Below are 17,031 nucleotides of genomic sequence, written 5' to 3'. Positions count from 1 at the left end.
AGTGGTTTTCATAATCTTTCTAGGGAATTGAATTGCTCTTTAATTAATCAGGTAAATTATTAAGCCACTTCAAAATCTATCCAAAATGGAAGGAGATTAGGACTATTTTTAATGCAGTGAAGAGTAAATTTGGCTGTTTATGCATATGCCATTTATCTGTGGGTATGAAATTTAGCAAAGGAATTCCAAATGAGTAGCAGACACAGCAAGAGCATTGGTGATTTGGTCCTACCTCTGCCCTACATCTCCAAAAACCGTTAACTAAAGGAAATGCAACCAGTGATTTAAAAAATTCTTCCTAGTATCTGGCAAAAGACATAACCATAATAGTAATTTTGTCATTTTTGTAGAGAGTTGCCAAATTGGTGGGTAAGGTATGTTAGCAACAGATTCACAGTTATAAGGACACCATTTTAAGCTAGAGCAAGAAGTTGAATTTTGTGTTTCTTCTTCGTTTCATAAATGCACAATGAATTGGCAGAGATAAGGCACAATTCCTATCAATAGTTCCTTTTGAAACTCACTTTGAATAATGTTGTCCTAAAAGTTTTTTGTGTGTTTTATAAGAGCCAAATGCGAACAAGTGCATGTTAATTATGTTATACTGCGAGATATTACATTAACTTTAAAGTCTTCAAAATGATTTTTAAAATAGTTCTTTCTTAAAGACATATTGAAGACAATTTTGCCTTGAACCTCAAACTACTTTAAAAAATAATGAAATTTTCTAAACATATGTTTAATATATTTAATCAAATAATGAAACACTTGAAATAAAGGGATATTTCTCACTGGGCAACACAGATATTTATAGAAGTACATATAGCCATTAATTTGGTAGTTCATGCATTTTTATAACACCATGGAGGCTTTTTAGATTACGTGAAGGCAAATTCTTCTAAATGAAGAAAATCTTTTCTTTTTAAGATTTATTTATTTTTATTGCAAAGTCAGATTTACAGAGAGGAAGAGAGACAGAGAGGAAGCTCTTCCGTCCAGTGGTTCATTTTCCAATGGCCACAACAGCTGGAGCTGAGTCTATATGAAGCCAGGAGCCCAGAGTCGCTTCTGAGTCTCCCATATGAGTGCAGGATCCCAAGGCTTTGGTCCATTCTTGACTGCTTTCCCAGGCTGTAGCAGGGAGCTGGATGGGAAGCGGGACTCTCAGGATTAGAACCAGTGTCCATATGGGGTCCCTATGCATGCAAGGCAAAGACTAGCCGCTAAGCTATCACACTGGGCCCAGAAAAAATTTTTTTAAATCAGTAGCAATGTTACTATTGTGGTGAGATTGGATTTCTCATTCATTTAACATGTGCGCTTTTTTGTGTCATTGGATTTTGAAAACACAAGTGAACCATGTGAAAACTTAACAGGATCTGAAGGAAGGGCAGACTTCTAGATAAAAAAGTGAAAGGCAAAACTGTGATGTAGCATTAGATATTAGAATCAGTGAGGGGAACAGCAATTCGCAAAGTGTAAGAGGAAAACACTAAGACTTGGTTTGCCTTGTGTTTTGGTGTTGTTACTAGCAACTAGTAGGTAATTAAGTCTACCTACTCTGCTTTTTGCCATTGAAACTGTACATTAAATCTTACCTTTTCTGTTTGCATTCTTTTGTGGTAACCCCAAAGACATTATCATATTTTTAAAAGATTAAGAGTATGAATTAAAAGCTTATGAGTCAAAACTATGCTCACCAAATCAAAGACTTCATTGTCCAGTACAATTCCCTTTGATGTTTTGCAGCTTCTTAGATAGTTGGACTTGTTAAGTGTCCCCCCAAAGCAATGTTTATGGCTACAAATTCAAATCCAGTGTTTTTTAAATCACATCCCCAGTTTCCTAACCTGGGAGTTGCCACAAAAACCCCAAATGTTGTTATTCTCTCCGCATTTGCATAGAGCTATATCTCATTATATTTTCCATCTTTTTTTTCAATGAATATTGTATTGGTATGTAAATGATATATTTCATTTGAAAGAGTCACTTTTGATTTCATTCTTTATATTTCACTTTATCCATTCCTTCTCTGTGCTAAAGTATCTATTCTGTTGCAGCCGCACCTCTCCATGTCTTGATCGTGACAACAGCAGGTGAAATTCTGCCTATTCCTTTTCTGACCATGTTGCCTATTCCTCTTCCCTTTGACCATCTCCTTCTGCACCTGCCCTACCTCAGGATGCTTTAGTGTTGAAGATACCTAGCCTACCACCCGTATGCTCCAAATCATGGCTGCACCGAGCTCTCTTTCCTCTGTTGTGAGGAGAAAGTGGGTATTTTTAATCTCAGTGGAAATCAGGTGGGACTGGGACCAAAATTCATGTGGATCCCCATTTTTGATCATGAATCTTTACATCTCAACTGCTTTTGTGAAACAAAGTGCTGCACAGAGCTGAAAACATTTTCCCCACAATTATGCAGATTGGTTGAGCTATTTTAAACTTTCATTAAAGGTAATGTTTTTCAGTGGCATTTACTTTTTTCTAAACCATATTCTAGGTGAGCCAAAGGTGGACAGTTTATGAATAGCACACTTTCCTTGCTAGCACTGTTTTAAGGGCAACCTTTTGATACTTTGGAAATTGTGCTTTGGATTGCCTTTATGGTCAGTGGTCTAAAAACAATACTCCATTTTTTTGATAATTTTAGAAGTTCCTATCAGATTGCTGATTTTAATATTTGTATTCTCTAGTCATCTGTCATATTATAGATTATCAGTTTGTAAACAGGTCAGTTTTAAATCTCTATTCTTGAAAATTCTTATATCCATACTTTTACTCTTTCTGAAGCATAAACAGAGGAATTGATAAATCATGGCTTGCTGATTTTAACACTTTTGAGGCACCTTATCAAAGCCATGTTCCATCAATAAAATCTGGAGAATTTGGAAGGGATTCAGGGGTTACGGAGGAGAAAAGAGCTCATTGGTGTGGTTTCCTGCACAGTCCCTCAGAAATCCCGTGGCATTGGAGGCCCTCTCGCTATGTATGTGCGGATCACTGAAGCACCCTGAAGATTTTGTTTTCCTGTTCTTCCACCCAGTAACTAACTCTGAATGCTGCAACCTCCTCCCTGACCCCACTCCATGGCCCTGAATGAATTAAAAGTAAAACTAAGGAACTGTAACCTCGGGATCAAGGGTGTGGTCTCAAAAAATCCAACCCTGTTTTTTATGTTGCCTCCTCTGAAGCATGTCCACGTTTAGCTAATCAAATTGTAGGCAAGTCATCTGCATAATAATGGTGGATTGCTTTTGCTTTTAATCGTTTAAGTTGTGATAAGTGTTATTTCACAATTTAGAAGATTTCAGTAAGTTCCTACTTTGCACGGTTGCTGAGTTTCATTTGAAGGGTAAGATATATAATTAAAGATTTCCAGTGTGTTACATTACGTATTTTTGTCTGTGTTGTCTTAAGTCAATATTTAGTAACATGTGTGTACTATTTACAGCAAAATAGTTATTTTAACCATGGAGGAAAACATTGTGTATCTTTTTTTTTTTTTTTAGAGAAATAGCAGTTTCTTTTTTAAAGGAATTCTTCCAGAGCACCTGAAATCCTACATTTAAGTAGAATCATAACCCAGCTAACAGTAAATTACACATAGCTTGTTAAGACCAGGAGGCAACTTGGAGTTTATTTTAGTGAAGGAGAAAAACTAAAACTTAAATCTGTTACATGATTTCAGATCAGGCAGATTTAAACTCAGGAAGAAGGACAGTCCTTGCTGTATTATGGTATGCTCGGTGATCATAGCATTTTCATATATCTCATTTAAATAGTAAATTTGATAAACCAATCAAAAACTCCTGCACCGTATTAAACCATGTGGCATAGTTCCAGGGTCAGCATAGTACTCAGTAAATGTTAATTCCTGCATTTATTATTTTAGGTAGATGATTATACTGTGCTATAAATTCTGAAGACATTCAAAATATGTAAAATTTTATAAGTGTAGGGAAAGGAAGATGAGGAGAACAGGTCTTTTTTTTTTTTTTTTTTTTGGTCCTATTTGCTTTACCTATTTGATTTAACTTCTCACCATAGTTTTTAGGCAACAATTCTGTTACCCATAGCAGCATTATCCCTCAGTGGCAGGCGAGGCTTCGATGTTAAAGTTGACAGGTAGCAGAGCTGAGCTTCACTCCTCATAGGATCTCCTGTATACATGTTTCATTGTATATTCTAACTATACTTCTTTTACTATGACTATTTACAAGCATTATCTTGTTCTACTTTCAAGCCCCTGAAAACATGGAAAAAACCATACTTACTCAGTTGACTTGAGTATGTGAATGGCGCCTTCCAATTTCTTTCTTTCCTAGGGCATGTGAAAGTGAAAAGTGTCTTACAATTTGCTTTTTGCCATTATTTTGTGTATCCCAAAATAACTCATCCTTAATTCACTACCTATCCAAGCAGTGGCATTTTTTGATATTTGGTTACTTTTTTAAAGGAAATACTCAGGTACTCACCTAGTTCATATTTTAAACTTGAGATAAAGTAAGTTATTATATGACTTTTATGTGATTAGCATCAACTTGGGTCATTGTTTCTCCTGTTCCTTCTGACTTAAAGACTTCTTAAGTATGCAATTTCAAAATTGAGCATTTCTCTTAGATTTTTGGCAACTACATGATTTGAGTCTGATTAATTTATAATGTTTTCTATCTAGGTTTATAAAACATTTTTTGTTCATTTTTACTGTTGATATTTTAGCTCATCCATGTCTCCTGATCTTTTCTTTCTTGTTACCTTTCTTTTTAATTTCTTCTCTGTCTAAAGAGTATTCCCTCACCAGGGTTTGTCATTTTTTTCTTGTGTTACTTCTTTTAGTTGATAAAAATACAAAGACTCATTTTCTTTAGAAATAGCCTTTTTTCCTCTGAATATTTTTATGGACACCTTAACCAATTTGCATTGTATTTTGTTACATTACTTATCTGCAGGGACATAAATACACTTATGCATAGACATGTCTATGTCCAGCTTCAGTCTTAACTACCGTTATTTTGATTTCCCTGTCTGTGATATTTTTCTTTAGGTAATTTACACTCCTAATAAAATTATTTTGCCAGATTTAAACTGTCAGATTTTTACTTATCTTCATTTTCTGTTAAGCCTCTATCAAAGGAAAGCAGTTCATCAGGTCTCTCATTGGAGAACAGGAATCACCCCATAGCAGACTGTTTAACATCAGGGAACGTGCTTCCGTGCTGCTTTGCTCCATCTGAATGATGTGATTTGGATGAGTTCTGACTGGACTGATTGCCCAGAAAACAAAAGATTAAACTAGTAGGAGCCTACTTTAACTTATCTTTTTGATACCAGTACATCTAGTTTCTCACAACTTGGCCATTAAACTTTTTCTTTCATTTGCCTATTTGGCAATTACTTGTTGTCTACCTTCTAAGTCTTCCAACTTTACTGTGTTGGCTCTAGGGAACCTAGAAAGAAATATGGAAAACATGCACATTGCCAGTGTGGCATTGCCGGAGTCCAGCTCCAGCTGAGTTCGGAACTCGCGAAGGGTGCGTGGATGAGGCGCAAAGAGGAAAGAAAGAGACGGACCACTAGGACTTCATGATCATAATGGACAATGCAGGAAAGCTGTCCGCTTTATTTATACAAAATCAGTCAAATTCTGGCTCAGACTTTTTACGTCATTAACAAATGGATATTTCTAAGAATAATTCTGCCTTTAGTTTTACTTAGAAACAATAGAAGTTCCTGCTAGGATTCTTATCCTACAACTCATTCTTGTATCACAAAGAAAAGGAGAACTTAAAGGTCAAGGAAAGAATGAAAGCCTAAATACAGGTCCCTTGATTAGCATAGGTTCAATGGGGACAGTTAAGATAATAGGAATGACAAAAGGCCCCATTTGCAAGACATTGACCTCCAAGTTCAGGCTGAGCAAAAGGTTAACCTCGCAGTAGCAAATGTCAGGATGGATTAGAATTCTTCCGCAGGGCGGTCCAGTGTCCATGCAAAAGAAGATGGAGTTGCATTCAGGTGGTTGTAGAGACATCCGCTGGATGGACCCCGCCGATCAGCGGGAAGTTCCTCGCGGCCCTGCCTGCAATGGAACACTCTTCACCCCCTCATGTTCCCCACATCTACTGCACGGACCCCAGCATCTCCCCCTCTCTTATTATTAAGTTGGAGGGTGCGGAGTTCTCTGCGAGTGACTTGAATCATGGAGCTCAAACGTCGGAAGATGACTGGGCCAAAAAACAATACAAAAAGGAGAACAATTAGTGTTATTCCTAAAAAAAAAATGAGTAGGAGGTCTTATCAGAAATAAAAGATGAAAGAGATTGTAAGAATTGATTAGTAACACTTCCAGCAGAGAGAGCCTGAAGGCGAGAGTGAGATGGCAGAAATCTGAGCATGTAATTCCTGAATGCTAAGGCTAGTAGATGTGTCATTCCATACACCTTGGAGATGAGTCTGAACATTACTCCAAGGGATATGCGAGTCATTATAAGGAAGAGGAGTGACACAAATCCATTTGTAATTACTATGGCAAGTGGTACCAAATCTGGTTTTTAAACGTTAAGTTTCATTGCCAATATAAATATCTGCTTCTTCTAATGCACCAATCTTGGCCTCCAAATTGATCAATACTTTCCTACGAACTTATTGCACCAGCTGTAAGAGGTCCAATAAGGTTAACAAATGCAGTGAGACCCAAACATAACATACAAGGATGGACAAAGTTGTTGAAAACAATTCCAAAGCATAAAGATCAACATCGTCATACCATGGTTCAGTCAAATTTTCAGGTAACATTACATATGAGGGTCTTCTCAAGACACCAAAAGTACCAGGTTTCAGGGAACAATTAAGACAATTAGTGACAATACACTTTGTACAAGTTACAGTGTATACAGAGCCATCTCAGAAAAGCGAGAGGGAGCTTAAGGCTCCATCTTGTAAGGGAGGAATGTTACTTATCAGCAGTCCTTTTGGAAGTAGCTTGAGTCCTGCGCGGGGATGTCTTCGGTGGTTGAGGTGGTCAGCAGATGTACACGTGACGTGTCCTCGTGGCAGGTGTTGATCTTCTGCTCATACTTGGCCTTTAAAAACAGTTCCAGGTGGAAGTGTCCATTGACCTCAGCAAGGGTAGCACTGAGACTAGTGAAACTCTGTTGTTTTGGCCAGAGGCAAGCAGGAAGGAGAGATAGCACCAGGGTTCCTCCTGGTAGCTAGGTCACTACTCTTCCTCTAGGCCTCTGGGAAAGTGGTCTGTAGAGGAAGTCTTTGGGATGTCAGATTTATAAAGTTAGCCAAACCTATATAAATTCTGGAGATATACCTGTATATTTTGAGAAGCCTTTTGGGGTTTTTAGAGATGAAGTAGAAGAGAAGTGAACAGAAAGCTAATCACGCTTAGTAACAATATCAGGTGAAAACTATTAAAAAACAGTTTTAGAAAATAAATTTTAAAATAAAGATACTGGCTTAAATAATACATTGAAAAGGCAGTGAGAATATACCATGAGTAACCTGGTTATTAAGTGAACTTGAGCACAAACATATGGATGACTTGAAACATTTTCAATGACAGTCTGAGGCTTAAATTATGTGAGCCAAAAAACAATATTAGCTTAGGACAGCACAACAAAGTAGTTTCAGTGATGATCTAAGATCTTAGACATTTTGAAATTATAAATTGGTTAGAATAACCTGTTGTTTGTAGTATAATAAGTTTGCATGGTTATTCAGATGGTTTCTCATCTGATCTCAAGGAACATTGAGACCAAACAGTAAAACACACACACACATTCACTCACTCCTCCTTTTTTTTTTTTTTTTTTAACAATAGAGGACTGTAAGAGTAAAATTTCAAACAATTTTAACAAAAAGACATACAGCAAGACAGACATAGGTGGCCACCACACTCATTCAATTTTAAATAGCTAATGAGGGTCTCATATGGACCCTGACTCAAGAAGTTGTGTTGTATCCAGCTCTCTTGAGTCCTAGATGAGTACTCAAAACAAGCAAAGTTGGTACTTGTACATAGGCAGAGGTCAGTGCAAATCCTGCGAGCCAGGAAGCCAGGACTGGCAGTGGGGCCGTGTAAATCATCACGGTGGCCTCCCCAGACTACAGAGCCAGGCTCCAGAACACAGGATGGCTACTACCCTCTGACTGAGGCCTCTAAAATGTTGCAGACTGCAAGAAAAATCATGTCAGATAAATTTAGAATTTATTAAGGCGCCTTTATAAACCAAGCTTAGTGATAGCAGTACCCATTAAAATTAGTAAGTGAGAAGTCAACAATGATAACTCAGTCTGAGTTAAAGCCCTGAGAGAAAAAAATTGGTCATTATTGAAGACCCTGATTTTAGTTATCTTAGCAATATAGATTAACCCAAGAGATATACAGTCAGCAGCCTAGACATATTTGCAAAACTGTAAACATTTATTCTTATCTGGCTTTTTTGTTGTTAAGCATTACCTGTCCTGGAACTTTTGGAAATGCAGAAATTTGAATTAGTCTTCTGTAAAAAAAAAATTTTTTTTTTATAGTAATAGTATTTTGATATGACAGAATTATGTTCCACTTAGCATCTCACAGTATCTTTAATGCCTACTCAGTGGTATCTACTAAATAAAACTTTCAAATTTTTAAAATGTGTATCAAGGATGTCAAGATTTATAATATCTAATTGAAATAGAATCTCTTTATAAAACACAATATAGATGAGATGTAATTATTGGCATTAAGTGATTATTTTAAATACCTATAAAATAAGTACATAACTTTTATCAATCTGAAGCAATGTGAACATACTGAAAGGCAGAAAACACAAAGATCACTTCAACATAGAATCTTATATTCTGAGACACTTCAACAAAGCCAGGTCTGGAGTTCACTGGAGCCAACTAGAAAGATTTAATCGTTAATTAGATTTAAAAAAAAAAAAAACCAATTAACAGGAGATGTTATAATAATATGTGCTTTTAAAACTTTGTTGTTATACCAGAAGATCAGATTTTAATTCCATAAAGCAATGAACATTTTAGAAAACGCTGCAAACAGTTTTAAAATGATATATCTAAATATAAAGACTAGCAGATAAAAGCATGGGTGCATCCCATACCTGGAAAAAATTTAACAGTGGATTAGGTGTTACTTTGATTCCAGTTTATGTTTGGTGTAAATGTTACACCTTTAAAGGAATGCCTTAAACAATACCCTAAGAGTTATATTCATAAAATTCAAAAATTCAAAATAAAAACTTACTAGAGTTAAAAGAGAGATGTTAATTATGAAAAAAACATTGCTTTATAAAGTACAAGAGGCTAGGTATTCTTCTGTGGACCCAGTTTAGTTTATCTCCTACCACTCTGCTCTTGGCTAAAAAAGATTGGGGGTACCAGGCTTGACAAAGGGAAAAAAGGTAAAACATGCTGGAGAAAAGGCACCTGTGGGCTTAGTATCCTAACAGAGCGGAGGGGGAGGAGGTCAGGGAGTGATTGTACCTGCTGGAGAGAAGAGAGTTTAACCCTAAAATTGCTGGGCAGGAGGGACTTCTGTAGAGGATGCTTGCAGCTGTGAAATGGCAAGTGGGTGGAAATGTAAACTGGAATCCACGTCAACAAATCCATGACCTGTGGAAAAATGAAAGCATTTCCCTCCCCCAAAAGTTAAGAGGAAATTGGGTCCTTTCCATTGAGCCATAAGTAGAGCCTGAGCCTCCCTTTTTCCATTTAATCAAAGGAGTGTGCTCCTGGGGTGGAGCAGTGTCGGGGAAGATGGGGCAAACGCATCTGTCCCTGTATCTAAAGCTTGTCTCACTATTGTCCAAGTACCATGCGCTGAGGAAGGCATGGCAGCCGCCCCATGGATCTGATACCACCTCTTCATATCATTCCCTACCTGCTCCCATATTCGTAAACCCAGAGTTCCCTCCTCTGGGAACCAGGGACTTATTGTCCATATAAACTGCAAAAATTCTGAAAGCTGTTTTTTGCTAACCTTTACTCCTTTCTTTTGTAAAGTATGCTTAATATCAGCGTACAGGCTTCTGTCGCTGGATGCACTCTGCCTCATTTTAACTTTATAGTAACAGAGGGTACAAAACTTCTCAAGAAATGTTCTGACTATTCACCCCTCCTAACCTGACCTTCTGTCAGGGGGCCTGCAGCACCCTGGGTGAAGTCCTATCCACGCCGAAAAGAGAAAGAAAAGACTTACCTTCGTCGAGCCCCACGTTGGGCGCCACTTGCCGGAGTCCAGCTCCAGCTGAGTTCGGAACTCGCGAAGGGTGCGTGGATGAGGCGCAAAGAGGAAAGAAAGAGACGGACCACTAGGACTTCATGATCATAATGGACAATGCAGGAAAGCTGTCCGCTTTATTTATACAAAATCAGTCAAATTCTGGCTCAGACTTTTTACGTCATTAACAAATGGATATTTCTAAGAATAATTCTGCCTTTAGTTTTACTTAGAAACAATAGAAGTTCCTGCTAGGATTCTTATCCTACAACTCATTCTTGTATCACAAAGAAAAGGAGAACTTAAAGGTCAAGGAAAGAATGAAAGCCTAAATACAGGTCCCTTGATTAGCATAGGTTCAATGGGGACAGTTAAGATAATAGGAATGACAAAAGGCCCCATTTGCAAGACATTGACCTCCAAGTTCAGGCTGAGCAAAAGGTTAACCTCGCAGTAGCAAATGTCAGGATGGATTAGAATTCTTCCGCAGGGCGGTCCAGTGTCCATGCAAAAGAAGATGGAGTTGCATTCAGGTGGTTGTAGAGACATCCGCTGGATGGACCCCGCCGATCAGCGGGAAGTTCCTCGCGGCCCTGCCTGCAATGGAACACTCTTCACCCCCTCATGTTCCCCACATCTACTGCACGGACCCCAGCATGGCATATCGATTATTTCTATTTGTGATTATAGTTGGTTTCTCATTTACCTAGAAGGCAAGGAATTTCAAGTAATGATGAAACCATCTGCAACATGTGAGATGTAAACTATGAAACTGTTGGCAGCAACAGTTGTGTCTTTATTTTCTGTGCTCTCAGTCACCCAAAGTACCTGACACTTAATAGGTGATAGATATTATTTGAAAATAAAAGAGCAAGAGAGAACAAAAGGAAGGCTGCCAAAGAACAGTGTGGGGAAGTAATCTAACATGGAGTTACTCAAACATTGTCACAGTTGTGAACACAGCTACCTCATGATGCTCTTTAGCAAAAGAACCACCCAAAGATCTACATATTCTTCTAGGTGGAGACTTGACATAGTATAAGCCACAAGCTGCCACTGGAACATAATTATTTTGGAAATGCAGCAACGGATCACATGAGTGTAGACGCTTCTTAAATGCCTTCAAAAAGAACAAATAGAATGAGAACTGATCATTTGAAGCAGGTGTATAATAATATCTTAACTAGTTTGAGCCCTGTTCTATTCACCAGTTGAGGTATTAATCAAAATATTCAAAAATCAAATAAATCATTATATTAATTACAAATTATCACAAATATTGCTATGGCTTTGGTGGCATAATTGAAAAGTAGATTTTTCTGCTTCTTTAAAAACAGAGATCAATATAAACATCATTCTTAAGAAAGAATAATAAAGAAAAGGAAATCATGATGTGCATCTAGAAGTGTTGACCCGTCCTGTCATTGTCTTGGGCAATACTACATTAAAAAGTAAAAAAATAATAATAATAATTAGGAATTCCTATTGAAGATTAGGAATACGAAGAACAACTAAAATTTTCTCATTGTGTTTTGATAAAGAGGAAGGGAATAAAATCCCTGCTTCAGTAGTGAATTGCTGGTTGTATTCATCAGTTTTCTCCCCTTCCTGAAAGGCTGGGCGTGAATGATAGGACTAGCCTGGCTGCTGCTTGTGGGAAGGACTGTGGCTCCTCTTCTCATGGTCCCATCCTGCATGTATGCACTTCAGACAGGCACTTGGGCCCTTTAACACCCATTTCTATTACTAGCATCTTACTACTAAGATTCTGTATAATAGCATGCTTAATATGCCCTAAAGATGCTAAAAATGCTTTTTAAAAAATTTCTGAAGATAATACAATGTTTTGTGTTTCTATCCCATGATTTACTTTGATGAAATACCTTTCCAATATTTTAAATGTTACTGTAGCTAGAATCCAGGTGTGGTCAATCTGGGATGGTTCTGGTCTCCCTAGGTTATAAGTAGATCCTATATCGTCCTGTGTATTACTTTCCCCTCCCCATTGTGATATATAGGTCTTGCAGGATGGCAAAGGACTTGACTGTAATCTGTCAGGAATGTGCATACAGCTTGTGTGTGTCTTTGTGTATATGTGAACCACAGTCATGCTCTTTAGCTGTTGCCCTTTGACAAAGTAAGTGTCTGAGGGTCTTTTAAAGAGTGTGATGACTAACAAATGGGGGAAATTATGGGCAAGAACCAAGAATTCTGATTACTGACATTTCACTTCAGAAACAGTGAGGGGGATTCTGTTAGTATCCAGTCTACCCTCTTATTAAAGCAGGATCCATATCATAAATCTGATCTTCAGAGATTTTTGAAGTTTTTTTAAGTAATGAAGTTATGTTAAAATGAGCTGAACAAGTTAAATGCTCCTTTCCCATAGCTCTATCCTGACACTGCATCAACAGGTGGAGTTTTTAGGAGACACCTGCAAAGAACCTTAAATCTTTGCATTTACAACAAAAGGAAGGTTTGCTAGTGCTGTGTATACTGTTTCACTCCACATTCATTCAAAATCAATTGGACATTTTAAATTTATAGTTTATGCTTAATAGCACCATATCAAAATTAGAATTCTTCTTGGGTTACAAATGAAAATAATGCAGAAATTAAAATCACAATGAAACAAAAATAAGGGCATTGGTATAAGTAAAATAATTGAAAACTTTTTTTGGTACCATACATTAAAAAAAAAAAACTGCCTTATAAAAGTAATATGAAAAACACTAACTTAGCAAAGCTTGTTTGTCTTACTCCATTACTTCAGAATCTATCTGATCTTCTGTTTCAATTTGTAGTTTCCTGGTTAGTTTTATGGTGGATGCCCGAGGTGGTGCTATGCGAGGATGTAGACACAATGGGCTCCGAATCATTATCCCTCCTCGGAAATGTACCGCTCCAACCCGTGTCACCTGTCGACTGGTCAAGCGCCATAGACTGGCAACAATGCCCCCGATGGTGGAAGGAGAAGGCCTGGCCAGTCGCCTGATCGAAGTCGGACCTTCTGGTGCTCAGTTCCTTGGGTAAGGGTTTCTGATAAGCCTCCCGCTTAGTCTTGAGGAGCTTGTGTGCTCCACATGACAGCAGTAGGATGGAAAGCAAACAGGTATGTCAGAGCATGTTGGAAGAAGATTGGCTCCTGTGAAATTTTACAAATTGGACATAGTACCTTGATGTTTGACTCCACTTATGTGCCTCTTATTTTAAGGCATTAGTGAGTTGAACACCCAGGTTGAGTGTTACCCTTTGCTCTATGGATATAACAATTGCCAGATTCCAATAGGAATAATTCTGTTTAGCTGGTGGTAGGTATGTCCTTCTTATCTGAACTTAAAAATGTAAATTCTGTATTCCAAATGTTTACGGTCTCATGTGAAACAGAATCATTATCTCCACTTTGGAAACTAGTGTTGTCTTTATCAAATATCAAAAAATTGGTCTATGTGATTTGTTTTCTCTGTTATCAAAATTGCTACCTAGAGCTTTCTAATTGTACTGGCACTGGTTAGTCAGTTTTCATTCAAAATGAAAACATCAAAGTGAACTTTTGCCATGCTCATTCTAGCAATTTTGAGCAGAAATCAGCATTTCTTCTTCTGTTTGTTTGGATGGCTGCTATTATGCTAAGTGGCATCTCAAGGTGCCAAAAAAAAAAAAAAATGAATAGCAAGCTCTGAAAACTGACAAAAAGGATGAAGTTTTGGAGGGTAACAAGTTTCAAAACATTTTGAAACAAATCAATTGTATTTAAGTCTTGTCATATCAAGTTTTGGTCCTGGAAAACTGGGGAAAGAAATAGTATTCTTCTTGAATTCTTGCTCAGTGTCACACTGGGGAGATGACTTACTTTAGAACTCAAGAAGTGTTCTAAAGCCTGTGATTTGAAGCAAACAATTAACAGGTTGCTCCAAATCGCTTTAGCACCTGAAAAGGGTGTGTGCGTGCGTGTATTTCCCCATTAAGAGAAACCCCTTCTGATGTCCTCCTAGCAGACAGACCAGAGTAGTAGCAGGAGCCTGTGAAGTTCTGGGTTGCATCAGAAAATGCCATGAGGGCTGGAATAATTCTACAATGATTCGTCTTCAATTTTGTGTCAGACCCTTTTTCCCTTATGCCCAGGTCGTTAGGCTTTTTAATAATCTTCGAATCTACTCGGGGGGAATATCCATGAAAACATCTGGTCTCTGTACTGTGCAGAGTTTTCATTATATTCCCAACAGCATATATAGATACATACATTTTTTTTTTCTTTTTTGGCTAGTGCCCTGGCGGTGAACTAAATAGGGACAGCTGTGACAGCCCAGTGCACTCCTTGCACAGACGTGCCTCCATTGTCCACTCTGGGTCTCGCTTCCTTGCTCTTAGTGACCAATGGAGGGGGCAGAACCAAACGCAGTGTGAAACCAAAGTTCACCCTGTGGATCAGCTGGTGATGCTGGGGTTCTGTGGAAAACAACACCTGAAGCTTACTTATGTTCTTTCTTTCACTGCTGCTTTGGATGTACTCAGTAAACTTCACCTGCCAACGGCTCCTCCCCCACTTAATGAGGGAGAAAGTTTGGTCAGCCGCATCCTTCAGCTGGGGCCTCCTGGAACCAAATTCCTTGGGTAGGAGTGACTTAAAAACAAATTGATGGCTGCTGGCCCCCCATTCTTCTCCTTCTTCTGCAATATGATTTCTCTTTTTGTCATTGTGCCCATGACATGTCCCTCTCTATTATTTAAATTCTGTATAACCTATCTTTAGTGGACCATTTCTGACCCTTGTGGTATGTGACTTTTATTTTTGAGTGATGTTTTTATATCTTTTCCCTTTAAAGTTCTGTGATCTTCATTTTTGTTTAAGCATGAGATCTGCCTAGTTGTACTATGTGCTAGTTACTGTGTTGTTATGATGAATTTGGCGTCTGTATCAAAGCAACCTGGACCCAAAATTAAAAGCCTCTACATAAGTAGAGGATGAATCTGACCTAAAACTGATAGGATGGTGCATGTTCTGGATTCTGAACATAATAGGCATTGGACACAACTAGGCTGCCTGCTACTTGGCTCACTTAGGGCCACAGTGTGTACACATGCCTATTGTTTCCTTGACTGAAGATGATGTAAGCAAAAAACATGAGTGCATGGCTCTTTAGCACAAATAGTCAACTTTTCTGACATCTCCTCATTTACAGTACATCAAGTTATGCGATGTATGAGCCATTTTTCCTCTTAGATTACTTTGTCATTTTGCACCTTGTAGAAAATGTTGTAGGAGATTGGCACACATCATAGACATGCATGTATGTTTCTTTTGGTTAAACATGTTATACTGACATTTATCAAAGGAGAAGTTCCAGAATGCCACATGCACTCCGAGGGAAACATCATTTGGCTTTAAGAAGCAGCATGTACTTGAGGTTTGGTGCTCTTGAGGTAGAGTGCCATGGTACGACCCTCTGCTAGCTAAATGGGCTCTGGAGGACAGCCCCTGTTGTCTCTGCCCCTAGAAAGAGAAGAATTCCAGGTCACTTTGCGACAGACCAAGTGCGGTGCTTGTGCGGCTGTTGGTCGATTCCCATCCACACTAAGTGTTCTGCATTACCGTGTCAGGCCTGTGATCGTGGAGATCCCTCACTTTGCGGCCCTTCGAGGAAAGGAAAGGGAGCTGGTGGTCCTGCGCAGTGAGAATGGTGACAGCTGGAAAGAGCATTTCTGTGACTACACCGAAGACGAGCTCAACGAGATCCTTAACGGCATGGACGAAGGTACCGTTAGAGGATTTTAGAAGAAGTTCAAAGTAGAATCATGGAAGTGATGTACTTCCTGTGACCCAGGGGTTCCTTGTGTTATTTTATCACAGTGGCAGTGTGTTTTGTCCCTGTCATAAGTTAAAACACAATACATTTGCCTGGTTTTAATTTTTGTAACATTCAAAAAATCAGACTCCTTTGTAATAATAAATATTTCATTATTTTAAATAGAGACTGCACATTTCCATGTTACTGTAAACATTTTGAAACTACAAGATAGAATACAAATCTGTTTTTCTGATAAAATAAATTGAATATAATTTTTGAAATGCTTAACATGAGAAGTTGTACATTTTAAATATTGATTTTAAAAGTATTAAACTATTTTGTTCGAAAACTTACATCTACTCCTAATTAATATATGATAAGATAATGCAAATAAGATTTATTTTTTTACTTTCTATTATTAGGGAGATAGAAAAATTAAGCTGGCTCAATCTTCTACTTGTAATTATAACAGGGATGTAATTGGGTTGGCTTACATACATCTCTTGTTGAGAATTTTAGTTCTTCTTTAGAACTATAATCTCCATAAATCTCAAATCTGCTTTGCGGAGGTAAGCCACAAATTGAAACATCTCTGCTTGATTTGATGGAAGTCACATATTCTCAAGCCCTGTAAGTTTTAAAGAAAAATAAGTTCTAATACCAGGAGGCTCATTCATTATAATTAGCTACACAAATCATTCTTTGCGTAAGTGTCAAGAGTTCATCAAGTTTTGTACAGAGCTGGACATTCAAGGTATGAGGTTGCTGTTTATCAGTCTGCCAGGCCTCCTTGAAGTAGCTGCAGGTGGCTCCTGGAGAGGAGAGAGGAACCTGGGCACACCTCCTGGAGTACTTCAAGGTCTGAATAAGAAGGAAACCCAGCTTCCCTTATTTCAGTGGTCAGCAAAGGAAAAGATCATGTCCTCTAGACAGATGGGTTAGTGTCTTCCAGCTACGATTAAACAATCAGGAGTCATTGAAACGCCCTGTACTCTGCCATGTTTAG

General features: G+C 38.1%; 1 protein-coding gene across 7 annotated transcripts in view; it reads left to right on the top strand.

Moving 5' to 3' along the window:
• The window catches only part of ANK2 (ankyrin 2), a 306,741-nt gene that overhangs the window by 243,357 nt on the left and 46,353 nt on the right, over nt 1-17,031 (top strand). For 3 of the 7 annotated variants that reach the window (XM_040966587.1, XM_040966586.1, XM_040966590.1), the window contains 4 exons: nt 2,061-2,096; nt 13,041-13,265; nt 14,752-14,850; nt 15,838-15,992. In XM_040966587.1, coding sequence (XP_040822521.1) covers nt 2,061-2,096; nt 13,041-13,265; nt 14,752-14,850; nt 15,838-15,992 — 515 coding nt within the window. The remainder of the gene's footprint in view (nt 1-2,060; nt 2,097-13,040; nt 13,266-14,751; nt 14,851-15,837; nt 15,993-17,031) is intronic. The other 4 variants (XM_040966588.1, XM_040966591.1, XM_040966589.1 and 1 more) reach the window with 2 other exon arrangements.

This window comes from Ochotona curzoniae, unplaced genomic scaffold, assembly GCF_017591425.1.
Source record: "Ochotona curzoniae isolate NIBS_2020 unplaced genomic scaffold, NIBS_Ocur_1.0 scaffold_4506, whole genome shotgun sequence".
NCBI lineage: Eukaryota > Metazoa > Chordata > Mammalia > Lagomorpha > Ochotonidae > Ochotona > Ochotona curzoniae.
Note: the sequence above shows the minus strand (reverse complement) of the source record. Positions and strands in the feature narration are given on the sequence as shown.